Here is an 18796-nt window from a genome sequence, read left to right as displayed (position 1 = left end):
TGCTACTAAAATAACGCCTGGTGAATTAATTTTGCATAAATGTTTTGAAAACATTTTGACCCTGGGGTTTAATTTGTGCAAAATGTACCCTTGTTTGGCTTTTGTCTAAGTAGCTGTTCTTGAAAGGTCAAATTCCTTGGTGCTATAAATTTGGTGACATGTTGCAGGTGCTTCATACTGTACTGAACTTAATGTATTCATCGAAGACGAGTTAGAACTTTGTGTGTGTGTGTGTGTGTGTGTGTGTGTGTGTGTGTGTGTGTGTGTGTGTGTGAGAGAGAGAGAGAGAGATCATTTGAAAGGTTTAATAACCGCGTGGCTTCCCTGTGGATCTGCCATCATGTTGATGACATAATTCTTGCCCAAATATGGAGGGATGGTGGGATCAGTAGATGTGAGATTATTTAACAACATAGGACCATGGCCTACTTGGGGCTTTTCATAATCATATTGGGAACGATGCAAGTGTCGTTCCATTTATATTGGCTATGTGGCACAAATGTTACAAGAAGTTTGGCCAATCAGTTAAACTGATGGGTCGAGTTAGCCAATCAGGGATTTATACTGGCTTAGCGGCACAAACATGACGTGACACTCCGCCAACCCGTGAAGCAGACGGTTTGGGTTGGCAGATATTTGTGGTTTTCGTTGGTCTGTCCGAATTGCCACCTCGGGGTCATTATGAGACACACACGCACAAGTTTGAGACGATTTGGTCAGACGCCTTCCAACTGGACGGTGACACACACAAACTGATTTGGTAAATTATAGTTACATTTTATAGTTTCAAATCTGTTCTCCCATAACATACGGTCAATTTAAATCCTTGATTGCAGGCCTACCCACAAGGGTCTGCAATTGCTTTTAAATTGCTTTTAAATTTGTGTTGTATCACACGATAGGGAAAGGTTGTTTTATTTGGTTCTGTTTGGTCTTGTTTTTCATATGAATATTGATGTGAACATGAAAATGAAATTGTACTGTGATGTATCTCGACGACACTGCAAATGAGGGCAACCTCAATGTCTTGCGAGAATAAATAAAGGTTTAAAATAAAATGAAATGAAATAGTATAGATGTGAAAAGCCTCACACAGAAAAAGAAGAGCCTACTGGCTACTGGCAGCATGCACAATACATTTGGCACTTATCAGTCCAGTGGACACACACCCCCAGGCACACAGGCCCTATTTTAGATGACTCGCCTCATAGGAGCCACGCCGTAAAGAAGGTGCAAAATGCACAGCACAGTATGCTATCTTAATTGATAGTGAAGGTGTCCCCATTGTTTCATTATGCACATATTTTAATAGTCTCTCCTACATTGCAGGGAATGAATTTGGCCATCCAGAGTGGTTAGATTTCCCCAGAGAAGGGAACGATCAGAGTTACCACTACGCCCGGCGGCAGTTCAACTTGTTGGAAACGGATCACCTCCGCTACGTTCAGCTCTATACCTTTGACCGGGACATGAACCGCACCGAGGACAAGTACGGCTGGCTGGCCGCTGCCCCTGTAAGTATGTAGGGTAAACACAACATGCTATGCACTCACACACCCACAAGGGGTGTGTGCTGTTAGGCCTGAATAATATTCGAGTATATTCAAATATCTGCCAATTTTTAAGACCAATATTCAAATTTAATTTCTGAGGAATGTTAACAGCCCTAGTGCGTGTGTGCACTAGGGATGTTAACATTCCTCAGAAATTAAATTATTAATGTATTTATTTTTTTAAGGTTTATTTGACAGGGACAGTACAAAAAACAAAGTATCAAGTGCTGGGATCCAATAAAGATATATATTTTGTTTGTTTTTATAACAATAATATTAATACTAATCTTTATATTCGAATATTATTTTCCCCCCCATATTTGAGGAATATTCGAATATTAATTTACCAGCCCTAACGCGCGCACACGCACACACACACACACACACACACACACACACACACACACACACACACACACACACACACACACACACACACACACACACACACACACACACACACACACACACACACACACTTATTGTCTAAGGACATGGTTTGTTAAAACAGGGACTTCAAGGATGTTTTTATCACCTACTGTAACATACTTTCAATTACATCCAGAATAGTTCTGGCCGTAAATGCTTCAGCTTATCGAACATTGTTTCATGTTCTCTGTCATTCTACTCTCAAGCTAGGTTTGGTATACACATTTAGCATTTATTTTTCTTTCTGTGTCTCTAAATTGAGGAGAAGTTCTCAAACAGGTGGAGGGTTCACTTTGGAAATGTCTTGTTTCTCTGGCTGCTGTCAAGGTGAACAGTAATGGATTTCAGCTTTTCTATGGCTCTTTGATTGATACATATGAGTTGATGATGTAGCACAGTATTTGTCTCTTGAGCGGGCTGGTGGTAAAGTAGCCTACAGAAATGGGATGATGCAAAAGAAGTGTGTGCCAGGGATTAGAAGTATTTCTGTGTAATTGATTCAAAAATACCCACGATCCTACCATGATCCTCTATTCCTCAGATTAGAGCTACACTGTAAAATACAGAGTGTTAAAGGTGGAGTGATATATTGTTGTTACAACAAGTGTTAAATAGCTCTATATTCCAATGAATTGCTATAGATTGTTTGTTCAGTTTGGTCTCCCTGTTTCTCCAGCTGTTTAGTATGTGGGAAAACGTCGGGATACAAAGTTTTATCCAATCAGGAGAGAGAACTCATACAGGATACAGGATAAAAATGAGCAGACAAAATGAAACTGAAACGTTATAAAATAAATGAAGCTGATAAATGATCATTGTGGAGTTCTCTCTCTTGATTGGGTTATACTGTATATAATAATATAATGATTATACTGTATCCCGCCCACGGGAAATGTATTTTCTGTTTACTAAAGCGCTGGAGAGATGGGAGACCCTCTGTCACTGAACAAACACTCTATAGCAATGATTACTATTGGAATATAGAGCTTTTTTGTTTTGTTTTTAACAAAAAACATATTTTTTAACAAAAATATATCATTTACACAGGCTTTATTTAACTCTGAGAATGTACACTTAACCAAAGGGTTAGAGTTACAAATGGATACATTAACACTGAGGATTTGTATTGTGCACTTCACCTTACCGTGTTACTTTTTGACCTATTTCTCCACACCAGCCAGACGGATGCGTCGGAGGGGGAAATGTATCAGAGAACTTAATTAGGACCATGTCTGGTTCACAAGGCTCATTTCCGCATATTAGTCTATCAATCAAAAGTTTGCTCTGACTCTCTGAACGCGCGGGGGCTCTCACAGCTGGGTGAAGATGAGCCTTAGATGTATGAGGAAGGGAGAGTCAGGCAGCCTGGCTAGCTGGTTTCTACTCTCCCTGCGGGAAAAGTCCATCCCCAAGGAGGCTGCTGGCGGGAAATGAGCATACATTTGGCACCATTACTGACCCTGCTACACTTCAGGCACTCTCCTTCCTGCCTGTTTCCATACTGTTCACCTGAAGCCATGTACGGTAGATAGATGCACTGCAACGGGTACTTTATATCATTGTCTGGTCATGTTCTTCCCCAGTGCTGTTGACCTGAATACTGTAAAGTGTGGGATGTTTCTATCATCTTACAGTACTATATATCCACATATATTGAAGGTTGTCTTTACAGACAACATTAAATGTGGAAACTACTCTGACATCTTTGTCATTGATACCGCGTGACATATATTTGGTCAATGCATTTGCACATGTGAAACTTGTCCTCTGCATTTACCTTAAAGGGACTACACCATGAATTTAAAAAATAATAATAATATTTAATATCATATTGTTTGTCCCTCAAACGTTTTTCAAAAGGTTTGAGCCTAAATCAAGCCTCACATATACTCATTCCAACTAACTTCTCTCTGGCTTATAAAGCACTTTCACCTGCAATACCACATTGTCCTGTTTGGCACGGGGCGCTATTGAGCCAGTTTGTATGCATGTTATCTCCTGGTTCTGTGTGGAAAAAGTAAAACGAATAAATAAGAAAAAATAAATGAGAAAATAAAAAAAATAAAAAATAAATGTTTTGTTTTATTTTTGGGTTGGAACTGAAAAACGGGAGGGATTGGACCCTGATGTGACGTCACGTCAGGGACCAAATTAGTTTGGCCTGTTTTGAGACCAATTTACAGAAAACCCCAGATTTGCTGTGAAAGCCTGAGTGTTCAAACTGGGGTATTTTTGGGTATAGAAGAGAGGTAGGGGAGACCAAAAACACACAAAAAAGAAGACAAAGTTAAAATTCATGGTGTAGTCCCTATAAAATAACTATTATGAGCAGTGGGCGCTATTGATACAGCGCCCGGGGAGCATAATGTATGTGTCTTGCTCAGGGACACTACGACACATAGACTAGGCGGACTGGAGGGCGAACCTGGGACCTTCTGATTACCAGATGGCCTATCTACCCATAGCCCCTCCTATTACACACAAAACCAACTATCTACAGTTTACATTCAAACGACTCCCTGTTACAGTACTTACTGTCCCTAAAGCTCGAACTGAACCTGTCAAACAGGCCTTCATGTACGTGCTGCCCCTGCAGCTACAGTAGGAATCACTTGCAGACTGATCTGAAGCTTAAGGACTTGATCACACTTTGGTTTCAGGAGTTTACTGTCCGATCTGATGGCAGACTCCATCAGACAGTGCACCTGCTTCCCTACCTAAATGTTTTTTATATGAACTCCTAACGTGTGCTATTATTTCTCTTGCCTTATGACTCTGTATAGACTTCTTCTTCTTATGACTCTGTATAGACTTCCTTATGACTCTGTATAGACAAACAACCTATTTTAAGTTGTTTGCTTTTATGTCATTGATTGTTTATGTTTTATGTTGTGTATGATGCAAATTTGTCCTGCTGCAACCCTGAACAGGTCTCCCTCGTAAAAGAGATCCTTTATCTCAATGGGATTTTCTAAATAAAGGTTAATTAAAAAATAAAGAGCTATACAGAACATTAGGAGCACATGAATTAAGTATCAATGATATTGCCAATTTTGCTTCGTGAGGAGAATCTACAGCAGGGGTCCTCAACAACAAATCTTGAAGGTCCACAAATCCGTTTTTGAATGAGGCTAGGGTCCGCAAATTTGTTTTTATTTTTATTTTTTTATTATAATTTTCCCAGGGTCCACAGAGAGGTGCCCCGCGGTCCGTGCCTGTTGAGGACCCCTGATCTACAGTATACAGTAACTTGATTCTACAGTACCGGTATATTCAAATAGGTGGCATGGCTCAAAGGTGGTTTGGGAAGGCGAGGTGCTGAGTGAAAATGTTGCTGCTCCAGGAGCAAGTGAATTAACCACTTTCTACCTGGCATCCCTATGTTGGGTATGTCATGTCTCTGTATTGTCAAATAACACCTACAACAAAGTATGAAATGGGGCTTAAGTGGTTAAGAAGATGGTGTAACACACGGGACGTCACTTAAAAGTGCACAATGCACTTTGAAGATGTGCGGCAGTAAAATTCACAGGGGCAAATGCTGTACATGAACCAAAGCCCCCATTAGTTCAGAGATAACATCACTGGTCCTGCTGTGATGTCCTCTAAACAGACCGGTGCTCTCTCTCTCTGAGCAGTCTCTGGCCTCCTGAAAAGATGTGCAGTAGTGAACTTCAAAGGGGCAAACGCTGTACATGACTGGAAGCCCCCGTTCAGTGCCCTGCTGTGATGTACTCTAAACAGAACTGTGCTCTCTCTCTGAGCGGTTGCTGGCATCTGGAGGCCTCTCTTTATGCTCATGTTCTATTTATACCACTGGTGCTTCACAGCAGGTGGGTTGTGACTTGACAATTAGTTGTGTGGCCATCATAATAGAACTGTCAACAGCTGACCTGTAATATTGACCTATTTCCATTAGTAGTTGTAACTTTTATTAGAAGTTGACTTGAACCAACTTGAGATAAAATACTTTCGGAAAACTGAAGTAATTGTATTCTCATCATATAAGTGTATATATATATATATATATATATATATATATTTTTTTTTATTTTATTTTTTTCATTTATTTATTAAGGTTTTTTTCAGCTTGTAACTCCTACAGTTCATATATCACTACAGTATTAAATGTATGTATTAAAAAATGGAATGGTTTTATGCTAATGAATAACTTATTGCATATAATCTACATTTAGCTGTATGAATAAAGTATGCATTTGTGCATTTTATACAGTTGGAATGCGACCACTCCATGAGGTTCAATTTCTTTGCAGATGCAAAGCCAGTTATGAAACACACCCGGCCATGCATTGAAAACCCTCTGGGGAAGTAAAGAAGGAACATGTAAAAAGAGTTTGCTAGAAGATTGAAGACTGCCACCTCTTCCTGTAACCTCCATTCTCTGCCAGTGCAATTGTCAAGGGGCTTATCTCCCTATTCAGTCCTGAATATTTTCCACAGAAAATTGACTGGGGGAACAAGGCACTAAAAATAGGGGGTTGTGTGACATTGATAATCTCTACTAATGACACGTTAACAGTGGCTTGCTCCACAGGAGAGTGGTGGCTTCATCATCTGCAGCTGTCCAAAGCTGACAGCGTGTGCTTCTCGTTGCCCTGAGCACCTGCTTTCTGACGATGATTGTCACCTGAAATTAGATGTAGGGATGCTTTTAGCCGGTATATTTGGAAAAAACAATGTGTACTGCAGCCCCTGCAGCCTTCACCTCACTTAACCACTTAAGCCCTATTTTATGCTTTGTCTGCGGAAATAGACACTATTATCTGCTATTTTCACTATTTTCTAAATAGTTTCAAAATGTCTGAAAATGTCGGCCTATAATGACATTTCCAAAATAGGGGTGTTTAAGTATATCATAAGAAAGGGGAAGATGATCATTATGTCATAAAGCAGTGGTTCTCAAAGAGGGGTCCGGGAGCCCCCAGGAGTCCTTGGAGGGTTTCCAGGGGATGCCCAGTGAAATTAGTTAATACTAGTCCATACCCGGGCGACGCATCCGTGGGGGGATATGCGTACATGATCTGGCAACCCGGGAGCCATTCATCCCATAGCTTGCGGGGCCATCCCACAGCTGGGCAGCCGTAGCCATGCAACATTCTTTTACATAAAAACGCGAGTAAACAGCTGACAGTTGGGGAAATCGGGCTTCGCAGTTCCGTGCACATGGTAATGGTCAATGGCTGTGTGCAATTTCAGATCAATAGCTCCAGCCACTGAGGAGAACCGGGCAGAACAATTTTGGTCTCACCACCACCCTACCTACCTCACAGAGCTTTGTCAAATTATAGGAGGATGGCATCAAAATCAGTTCCACTTTAACCATATATACTGTACATCGGCTATTTGAAAATAGCAGATCTACAAGCTCACAGTCTGTCACATTCAAACAATCTTGAAAAAAAAGGTTTGAATATTTTTTACATTTAACAACACAAATCTTGAATGGGGGTCCCTGCCAAACAGTATTTTCACATAGAGGTCCGCGGACAAATATAGATTCATTTAGAGATCCTCGACAACAAAGTTTGATAACCAGTAACCACTGTCATTAATAACTTGACTTGTTTTGTTCTTTGTCCCATTTAGGCCTTTGTCAGTGCCAAGCATGAAGAGGACAAAGTCGTTGTGTTTGAGAGGGCAAATGTGCTGTTTATCTTCAACTTCCATCCCACTAAGAGCTACCAGAGCTACAGGGTGTCAGTGGAGGCCACTGGAAAGTATCCTTTTGCATCTATACTGTACATGTGAATGAGTGTTTGATGATTTGATGATCTTATCACAAGTTTGCTTTGGATTTACAACCTGCAATGCACAATGCATTTTGTAGTAAAGATGGTTATTGAACGTTGGTTAATGAGGTCAATGCATTATCATTGCTAACCCTTAGCAGTAATAAATGGACAATTTGATAAAAGTTGTATAGGTTACAGTGCTCAATGTTAATGTCACAGCAACATTGACTTACAGTAAGAAGTTTGATTTTTTTACTACCTGAATGTTTCTTTGTACATACATGTACAAAGTAACATTCTGGTAGGGTGTGGAGGGCAGCGATTCAGGAGTCCCGAGTTAGTGTTGGCTCGTCCGCCCTCTTGTATTGCAATGTACATACATGTTTGAGGAATTTGTTTTGTGAGGTTGGTGCATTGTCCTGAAGCAACAGTGTAGGAACGCATTTCTTTACCACTATTTCATCAACATAATAGAATAGAATATAAACATATACATGTAATGTAGTCATAAACTTGGCCTCTAGTTTGAGGGAGGTAATGTCACTATTGTCAGTTTAAGTGATGGGTCACAAGTTTGACACAGAACAGCCAAATCAGTGCTACTGGACAAGAAAAGATAGACATAGTAAGGTAAAAAGGGAACCCCACTACAAGAACACTGGCTTTTTCAATTCATTATTGGCCTGCGTGCCCTATCTAGTGGACGTGGTTCTCGAAATAAAGGAATATTTGTTTGTCAGTTATATGGCTGTTGTGGGGGCATCCAGGTGGCGCCCACCATCACAGAGGCCCGGGTTTCATTCCAACTCCAACATGTTGGCAAGTGGGGAGCCAGCAGGGAATTGTGTCGCTGCACTAGCGACTCCTACTGGTTGATGGGGGTACCTGTTGAGCGTGGGAGGAGAACTGGGGAAGGTAGCATGAACTTCCACACACGTTTATGCTTCTGCTGAACCTCCTCGCTGTCAGCTAAAACGCAGCGGCTGGTGACTCCATGTGTGTCAGAGGAGGCATGTGGTTCCCTCCCTAGGCCAACAGTGTGGCAACAACGGTGTACATGCGGGAATTGATGATGACAGAAAATAACAAAAAGAAATCACACCACTGGAGTATGGCTGTCATTTGTCAGACTTGCACACTGTGAGCAGAATATTGCTGACACACCCACATCAGAACGCCACATCCATGGAATGGAATGGCTAGAAACTATACTACTGTAGGCTACTTCTATTTTTCTCTTCATTTCCAAGTGAACTGAATGTTTATGTTACTCTTTTCCTTTCTATAGCTTGCTGTAAAGTTGCCAAATTCTGATGGAAGTTTCAGAGAAATTAACTATTTGAATAGAAAATACATTGAACTAGACTTTAAGTCCGCTACACAGCCTTCAAATCTAGTCCTATATTGCGCTGATCAAAGCAATGGTCACAGAGTTATGGCCATTATGAAGTGTTAACCACTGCTGTAACACTGCTGTAGCACTCATATGTGTAGAATTTAGGGTTTTAGGTGTGACTATTGTCATGGTAGACCCCTGAACCACTTTTGCACCAAGTTTGGGGCTGATTGGAGCAATGGTGCGCCTCGACAACTTGTGGCCGTGGGAGCCCCTGTACAGCTTGGCCCCTTGTGTGACTGTTCTCATGGCAGACTCCTGAACAGTGTTTGTGTCAAGTGTTTGTGCACAGATAGGAGCAACAGTGCGCTTTGCCAGTCCTGACGTTACGTTTGTGACGTCCACCGTCAAGCCATCCACTAGGGAATTTTAATGTAGGATAATTAGGGGACTTTTAGTGGTAATTTGTCCCCTTATTAGAAGTATTGGAAAATGATTACATTCATACATTTTTAATTTATGTGTTAATTAATTTATTTATATTTACTGTATCCCCATGTGTATCATATCAGTTGAGAAGTCTTGCTGTTCTTTACTAATAACTGTTCTTAGTAAAATAATAGCAATATTATTTCTATGAATAATAGATATATACAAATAGGGTTGTGAGCAAAATAAACTAGAAAGAAACTTATGAAAGCATTTTTAGTGGCCTTCTAGAAACAATAAATCATCTTCTGAGAAGATTTATGCATTTGGGGATGGATGATGAAATGTAAAGATTGTGGCAGGCATTTTATTTAGATTTAAAGTAAATGACTTGCATTGACCCCCGATTTTAATAGGGTGTTTTCTCAGAGGATTATCCTTTTGTGATACAATTTTAGCAGTCAACAGAGATATGAGTCAGTTGTTTATAGTGGCATGATGTTATTAGAGAGAAATAATAGCAGAAGGCAGTGATTCAGAAAGCACTCTCTTTAGCAGCCAGGCTGTCTGTCTTCCCAAAGAGCAGCGCAGAGGAATTTAATGAGTCCCACAGTTGTGATTACAGCAGGCTTAATGATTAGGGATGTGAATGGGGACAGAAAGGCGACAGATTTGGATTTATTATAAAGCACATTAGTCTCAGCTGGGCCTCACAATATATCATGTCAATACATTGTATTCTGGATGGATAGGAAATTGCAGTGCTTTTTCAGCCATGGCTTAGGTAATTTGATGGCATGGCAAAACTTTATTAGTTTGCGCTTGATGCCTTTTTCAAATCAGCCCACAAGGATAACAATTGAAATGGTAAAAATGATGTGCATTTAATTGGATGAAAATAAGGCATTTACTTGAGTTGCATTTAGGTGGTCCAGTCGACCAGTCATTAAAACAACATGCAATGATGTTATACCATGATGGTACAATACACACTCGGAATAACATACTGGATGTGATTCCTGATGATTTCTAATCTAATCTAATAAAATTCCTAAACCATCGGGCAGTTGGAATTGCACTAATTGTAGGTTCTCACTACTTGTGTTGGTGTGAGAAATTGGGCACACTGCTTATGGCCTTGCTGCACAGTGTCTCCTCCATCGTGTTTGAGAATATATTCTCATTTAGATGGTTTCGCTTCTTTTTCCTTCCCACTGCATTCTTTTGATATTTAAGGAGAGGCCTCAGACTGCGTGTGTGCGTGTGTGCGTGTGTGCGTGTGTGCGTGTGTGTGTGTGTGTGTGTGCGCGCGCACGCGCACGCATTGGGGGGTGAGAGGAAAGGAAATGCTAATAAATGTGAGGGCAAAGCTCTGGCTGTCATTATACAGAGAAGCAGAAAACACACGGGCAAATGTGCAGTGTGTGAGGAAGGTAAATGTGGTGTGTGTGTGTGCGAGGAGATGCAGATCCTCCGATGGGAATGTGTGCAGAGGATCCAATTAGGGGAAGAAGACAGATGAAAGTGCCACTCAGAGGCAGGGGAGGTAAACAAGACAAGCTCAAAGAATCCAAAAGCGCTTTTTCATTAAACTCGGCCGTCACATCCTTAAACTTTCTCATACCTGTGCGAGGGTCAGGCGTGTCACTGGGAAACTCCTCATCACCATTGCCTCTGAAAAAGATAACTGGGCGCGACTGAGCATGTTGTGAACCGTTGGAAAATCGATTCAGCGTGTCTGGCTGTCCTCATTTGGAGCCTTGGAGGCTCAGCAAGTGCATTATTTTATGGTTTGTCATATGCATATAATTTGGTTGGACGAACATAACATTTTCACCGTCTCTTCCCCCAATTTCCATAATTTATACCAATAGGCTACCAGGTTGAGGTGCCTTTTTTCACATTCATGTATTGGATCTCAGAAGTACGTTTTTCTTTTTGCCTGTTCTCTCAAATCTTTCTCTAAAATGCCTATATTTTAAAACCGAACAGAACCATTTTTTATAAAAGAAAATGCATTTGTATTTATTTATTTATTTTTGTATTCACCCACCACAGTTGTGGTCTTCAACGAACACATTTGTGAGTAAGTCTGCAGGGGATTATGTTCTTTGTCGCGGCACTAGCGCCTCCTACAGGTTGGTCTGGTTGCCTGTTCAGGGAGGGATAGCATGTTCTTCCGCATGTATTACGTATTATGCAATCTGGGAACCCATCGCCAAATAAAAAGGAAAAACAGCGCCCTCTGCTGTTTTTCACATTTCCATTTGACTTTGGGCTGAGCTGTACGGAGGACCCATGCTCACAGGAAACCGGGGTTTTGGTCTTTTCATTCCCACTAACAATATTTGTCCACGGAACACTAACACCATTTCTCCCAAAGAACATGGATCGTTTTGGTTATAAGCCCACTTGTTTCTATGATGAAAGAGCAAGTTAAAATGTTACTAACTTTCCGTGGTTTTGTCGGCTCCGAGGACGCTATTTTTAAATGAGTTTCAGTTTGTTTCCAGTGGGAAACGAGCCGCACACATGTAAATCCCGCCCACTACATTTGATTGAGTAAAGCCTGACCTGATCTGAAGGCATGCCCACTTGTAGCCAATGTGCATGGGTTGTCAACACGGCTCCCTACAGATCCAAGCGCAGCTGGATCTGTTCTTGAGAGATAACGTATTATGTGAAACTTCTGTCTGCTCCAAAGAAGAGTGTGCCTGTGTGCCTCCTCCGATACACATGGTTGTCTACACCCTCCCCAGGACAACTGAGGGGGTAAGCAGTGACAGGGACCACGTATTTCATTGTTCAAGCGGTAATTGTCATAACGACTAAATTGGGGAGAAAATAAAACTAAAAAACAAAAAAAGATGCCAGAGATAGTAGAACACAACTGTAAAACAGCGCCACAGCTCTTTTCCCCTCTTTTTTTGTGCATTTTGTTTTCAGATGGAACTGTGTTATTCTTGCACATTGTACACTCTCTCAGCCTCCTTATGTATTGTCGTCATGGTCCTAGCTAGAAGACTGCCCTTAGCTAGAAGCATGCTTAGTGTACAGTTTTTTTCAGTTTCTTCTAGTGAAGAAGATTATTCATTTGTATGAGCTTACTGTGTTCTCTTTTCCCTATTGAGAACATTGTTGTTTTTGTTTGTTTCGTTTTTCAAGCGGGAAAGCAAAGAGCTGACCTCACCAAAAATGTCGGCCATTAAAATTCAGTCGACATCAGCTCTTGGACAGGCACTCAAACCATCAGTATGTTGTCTATTCTATTCTCTCTCAATGGACACATTTCTCAGGCAGTGAGCTTTATCTGGCGGGTTAGAGTATTTGAAAGCCCAGTTGGATCCTGTCTTGAAGGCTTTACCTGTCTGGGTAGATGGGTCTTTGATGTGCACTGTGCGATTAGGCAGCTGCAGGTTTATCAGGTAACGATTCTCCACACAACAGTACTTCTATAGCCATTTGTAATGTTGCATATTATACATGAAGTCTAACTAAACAAAATTACAGCAAAAGTCACACTTTTTATGTAACTTTAAAGCCATTTATACAGTGAATATGGAGTTGAAAACGATGTTTCTAAATATTTTCATTCTGTCTGTCAGGCCCAAGGCCAGGAGCGGAGATTATGTTTTTAGATTTGCTTGTAGATTTGCTATTTTCACTAGTTTGGGTCCCGGGCAAACTTTCTTTTGGGTCTTGAGCTAAACCGTTTGGGAATCACTGCTCTAAACAATGCAGACTGCAAACTTTTTATTTTAATGGCGTGGCTCTATGGCGAGTCTAGCCTAGCCGTCTATGAGAGAGTCTGTGGTGTCTCTGTCTGGAGCTAATCTCACAAACCGCTGGACCAATCGGTACCAAACTTTGTGTGCAGATGCCAGTAGGCCACACACACAGCCCTGGGTAGGTCACCTGGCCTGGCAGAGATATACTGTATGCTCCACAGAGTGCACAGTTCTAGTTATTCTTGCACATCGTCCTCAGCCTCTTTTAGCTGAGATAGGACCCAGGCATGATCAATTATTATTTTAGCACAAATTTGAAATTCATCTAAAAGGTGATAGGCTAATGCACCTTGATACTGCATCATGAGATTTTGTAACTGCTGCCCAAATTGCAAAGTGATATATTATTTAGGTTTCATTTGACTTTAGCTATAGCTGAGCAAAGATCACAGAGAAAACATAACAATTCAGATGTGCACACTCACATCTCGCAAAGTACCACAGGCTGTTATTACATACATAAAGCGAGGGGAGAAAAAACAAGAAAACAGCCTGATGGAGAAACTAAGTGGTGGCTTGGTCTGCAATCACGATCATGGCCAGATTGTTTTCAGGTTTTCAATGGCTCCAATCTCCATGCTCTGGACTGCCTCCCATGCCTTCAGCTCATTGGGCAATTGACTGTTCTTAAATGATCCCACTTATTCACAAAGGCCGTGTATTGATTACAATACTGCAAGCTGGTTGTACCAGCCATCTGTACACTACCAAAGATGCAATCGCCAAAAGCCACCAACTACCAATTTGTGCTGGAGCTCACTTCCATACTACAGAGTAGTTTGCCAGGGAACATTGAATAACTGCAGACATTCTCCAATTCAATTCTAGTCCACAGACACATGTACAGGTATGAGCATAGTAAATGTTTGTTAGGCTTTCCTTGCTTTATCAAATTAGTATACAGTTTTCTACTAAGTCCATGTTGGGATCTTAACTATTTTGTTTTCTTTGAAATAGAACAGATTCCAAATTCCGTATATGCACCCCTGAGAGATTACTTCTTATTTCCTCTTTGATAGTTATTCTAACAAAATGAGTTTGCTCTGTCAATAAGTGGAGGCAGAAAAGAGACGAGGGAGCAGGTCTTCTGCCCTGGCAGAAACAATGCACAGAGCAGCACTTCTTTTTAATCATCACTATCAAAGCAGACAAGCAGGCAGCAAACGCAGACTTTTCCTCGGGCAGAATGAGGCAATGTTGGAAGATCTCACTCAGACCTCGGAGCATAGCCGATGGGGAGATGAGGTGATTATTCACCGATCCAATTAGGGGTCTGTTTGCATGTCTGATTTCTCTCTCTTATGGTTTTTGTCACTCCTCACTGCCCCAGCCAAACGCAAATAATGCACTACACAGATGTTATGGGGGGTACTTAAAAATCAAGGTATATCAAGCTACTCATGTAAGGCACAGCACATTATTGACTGTCGAATAAGGAGGGCATGAGTACTTTACCTCTGGCAAGCGTGTGTACAAACATTTGTTCTTTGTTCATTTGTTAACTTTCATTCACATTTTTTTTTACTTTTCTTTTTTTACCCCTAAAATTTAGAGTAGACAATTATTTTTAATCCCCTTTTTTCTCCCCAATTTATTCGTTAAGACAATTGATTCCTCCCCACACACATTTCTGTGCCGTCCCTGCTGCTGTATCCTACTGACTCACCTGCCAGTGAGGAGCCCCCACCGGGAGGACGTAGAGCCTTCGTCCTACTCCTCCCGCCTAACACTCCCTGCTGACGGGTGCCGCCCCCCAGCCCGTAGGAGTACATACATCCCTCACCGCCCGGCTTCCCTCCCGCGAACACGGGCCAATTGTGTTCGCATAGACGCCCGACAAAGCCGGCTGCACCACGGTGGAGACTTTCGTTCACCTTTGTGGCAAAAAAAGGTATTTTGTTTTGAAGGTGCTGAACAGAATGTTGGAGAATCCAAGAGAAGGAGTCAAATGTCCGTACACTGCAGGGCTTTGCATGCACCATAGAAAGAGTTGAGTGATGTTTCATGCACACAGGCCCTTCTTCTGACTCTACATTATATGATGTGTGGAAATTGTGCTACGGGAGCCCTGTGTGAATTTGATTTCTCTTTGATTTTCTCTTTGAATTTCTCTTTGATTTTTAATCTCAAACCATGAAAATAATTTTGGCAGTACTTGTTGCATATTTACTGTAGATAGATGCAAGTTACAGTATGCCATCCAGATGTACAGTGGGCCTTGAAATAAACTTTTATGTGTAAAAGGACAGCATACAATATCAAAATCAACCAATATCACACAGCAATGAAACGGGTAAAATACACAATTAAAAGCAATAGCATAACATTTTATTAGGATGGTTAATCTAAAGTATGGTAAAACATTTTTTGTTTGTTTTAAATGATGTTTCTTTTTTTAAATGTCAACAGTCTCTGCAGTTAGTACTTATAGAAGAGATCCCATGGTACAAGCCATCGGTCAGCATGGCCTTTCCAAACTCACTGGGACAATACAGGCATTGTGCCAATAGCATGAAGAAAAAGCCACTTGCGAATGCCCCTTTTTTTTTCATGCATGATTGGAGGCAATTCCTACAGTATATGACATACATGTATGTCATGTCGTCTCTGTCGGGTGGAAACCTCATATGTCCAAAGCCGTTTAAGGATTCAAATTCAAAAGCATAAAAAGTAGCAGATCTACAAGCTCAAAACGTGTCGCTTTGTGCCACGTTTCGAGCTTGTGGATCTGCTACTTTTGATGCTTTTGTGTGTAACTTTAACTTTGTGATTGGCATTATACCGTTGGTGAAAAACTTTCAAAAACTGTTAAAAGATTTGCAAAAAATACAGATCTGCAAGCTCACAACATGCCGCATTATGAGTTTGAAGATCATCTGTTTTTGCAACTTTTGCTATTATGAATTAATATAAATTACAATTTATGATAAAAAAAAAGAAAGATGAATTATAGGAGATACAAGGATTCTGCTCGACAGTGGCGATATTTAACCCTGGTTGCGTAGAGAAGAGAGAGATTGTGTGAATTATTAAGTTTGTTTAGTTCGATCCATTTTTGATGAAATGCATTATTTATGTAATGAATTTAATACGCTAGACTGGCACGCTCCTTGGATGAATGGTTGTTTTGTTTTCTGTTTGTGTTCATCTTGGACATCATCTCCTGTGTCACTGTGGAGTGTCCTGGTGTGATGAGGATGAGGTGTGACATGGATGTGCAGCTTGTGTTGAATAGAAAGCAGCTGAGCAGCAGTGGTGGAAAAAGTACCACAGTAACCACAATATTACAATACAATTAACCACTCAAACGCCATCCGGGTAACCGGAGTCCCTCAGGGCTCAATACTAGTGTCTTTTCTGCTATTTTCAGCAAAAGCTTTCCCCACAATACAGATGCTGGGGTTTAAGTGGTTAAAAGGCCTGTATTCAAAATCTTACTTGAGTAAAAGTACAAAAGTGTTTGCATAAAAGCATACAGTACCAAAGTAAACGTAATCACATTTTTCAGAATTTGTCAATTTAAAAAATATATAAAGCAGGTCTACAAGCTCATGACACGTTGTGAGTTTGTAGATCTGCTATTTTCAAATAGGCAAAGTATAAAACTTAATTGGTTAATGCAGGTTTTATGTTAATAATCTAATGTACATCTGCAAAGTAACTAGTAACTAAAGCTGTCAAATGATTGTCGTGGAGTAAAAAAGTGCAATATTTGCCTGAGAGATGTAGTGGATTAGAAGTACAAAGTGTCAGAAAATGGAAATACTCACTTAAGGTAAAAGTACCTTGAAATTTGTACTCAAAGTACAGAACTTACAGAGTAAATGTGCTTATAGTGACTTAGTGACCACTCCTGAGCAGTGCCTCTTAGTATATCTTTCATCTCAGGTCTTCTTGTGCACCCGGGGTTGATTTTGACAGCAAATTATGATTTCGTTTTAGTTATAGTCTTTTGAATATTATTGAATATAATTTAGTTTTAGTCATATTTTAGTCATCTGAAATGTTTTAGTCTAGATTTTTGCCAACTAAATCTACTGTTGATTTAGACTAAGATGTATTTTGACGGTCCATGATGACTTCGTAATGGCTGATTTACACTTAGCTGCATGCCGAAAATAGCTGATCTACAAGCTCACAACGCGTCGCACTGAGCTTGTAGATTGCCTATTTTCGGGCTGCAACCACGTCGATGACTTGTCTTAGTTCTACTGGATCTCTTCTCCACTAATCCCTCCCTAACATTTTTGTCCATTTTGTTTTCATCAGTGTGTGTGTGTGTGTGTGTGTGTGTGTGTGTGTGTGTGTGTGTGTGTGTGTGTGTGTGTGTGTGTGTGTGTGTGTGTGTGTGTGTGTGTGTGTGTGTGTGTGTGTGTGTGTGTGTGTGTGTGTGTGTGTGTGTGTGTGTGTGTGTGTACAATATACAGGTATGTGTATGTATAAATATATATGTATAGTCATATTTCTATTTCTTATGGATATTTTGACATTTCTATATTTGTTATTATTATTACTATTATTATTGTTGTAGATATATTCTAAGCTTTAAAGATAGCTTTTAGGAAGGCCACTCAACAAGCCCATCTGGGTTTTTTTGGCCTCTCCGGCACATCATGTTTTGATTTTGATTTTTTTTCCTTTCCATATAATAGTATAGTTTTTTCCATTTTTTGTTTTTATCATATGTAAAAAAAAATGTTTTTTAAAAAGTGCAATAAACTAAACAAAAACTAACACTGTAACATCCTGGCTGTTTTGCCTTGTACACCGTCCAGTGCTCCTTAACTCCAGTCCTTGTCAGATACAGAATCAAGCTGGACACTGATGAGAGTGTCTATGGCGGTCACGGACGACTGGACCACAACACAGAGTTCTTCACAGAGGCTGAGCCCTTCAACGGCCAGTCCAACTCTATGCTGGTAAATATTTTCATTCATAGGCCAACTGAAACAGTTTTCCTGTGACTGAGACATATGAAAGTGTCTGTCTGTGATTTTGGTCCTCATCGTTGAAACCATATTTCACTGATGTATGTATGTATATTTTGTAAATCAATGCCCTATTCTGTACTTCAACGTACAAGACAAAAGTAGCGGCGTGTTATGAGCTTGTAGATCAGCTATTTTATCTTTAAAACATTTAGAAAGTATAAGGGTAAGTGTGTCTTTGGGTTTTGTAAATGTTGAACCAATGAAACGTAATAACAAGTGGTGGTGATTAATTTGAACAACATTGGATCGATTGGAGCACAGGTTCTATTTTCTTCCCCATTTCCTAAAAAGTAACAGTGTAGGTTACATACAAGGTTTCCACCCAACAGCGACGATATTATGTTTCAAGTGTGAATAGTGCTTTCGATATATTTCCGGTTAATTGTCCAGCCCTAATGATCACAAATGTCAGCGTTTGAGGGTGGGAAGCTGGGCGGGGAGGGTGATCTCTGTTGCTGCATTAGTGAGTCCTACAGGTTGGTCAGGGCGCCTGTTCAGCAGGGAGAATAAATAAGTA

General features: G+C 40.5%; 1 protein-coding gene across 1 annotated transcript in view; it reads left to right on the top strand.

The window, feature by feature from the left end:
• gbe1b (glucan (1,4-alpha-), branching enzyme 1b) overlaps positions 1-18796 on the top strand; it is a 96503-nt gene that overhangs the window by 66537 nt on the left and 11170 nt on the right. Inside the window, exons 13-15 of the mRNA XM_084063812.1 lie at positions 1330-1514; positions 7590-7720; positions 18090-18207. Coding sequence (XP_083919938.1) covers positions 1330-1514; positions 7590-7720; positions 18090-18207 — 434 coding nt within the window. The remainder of the gene's footprint in view (positions 1-1329; positions 1515-7589; positions 7721-18089; positions 18208-18796) is intronic.

This window comes from Gymnoscopelus microlampas (genome assembly GCF_963454915.1).
Source record: "Gymnoscopelus microlampas genome assembly, chromosome: 8".
NCBI lineage: Eukaryota > Metazoa > Chordata > Actinopteri > Myctophiformes > Myctophidae > Gymnoscopelus > Gymnoscopelus microlampas.
This window is presented reverse-complemented; position numbering and strand designations above follow the sequence as displayed.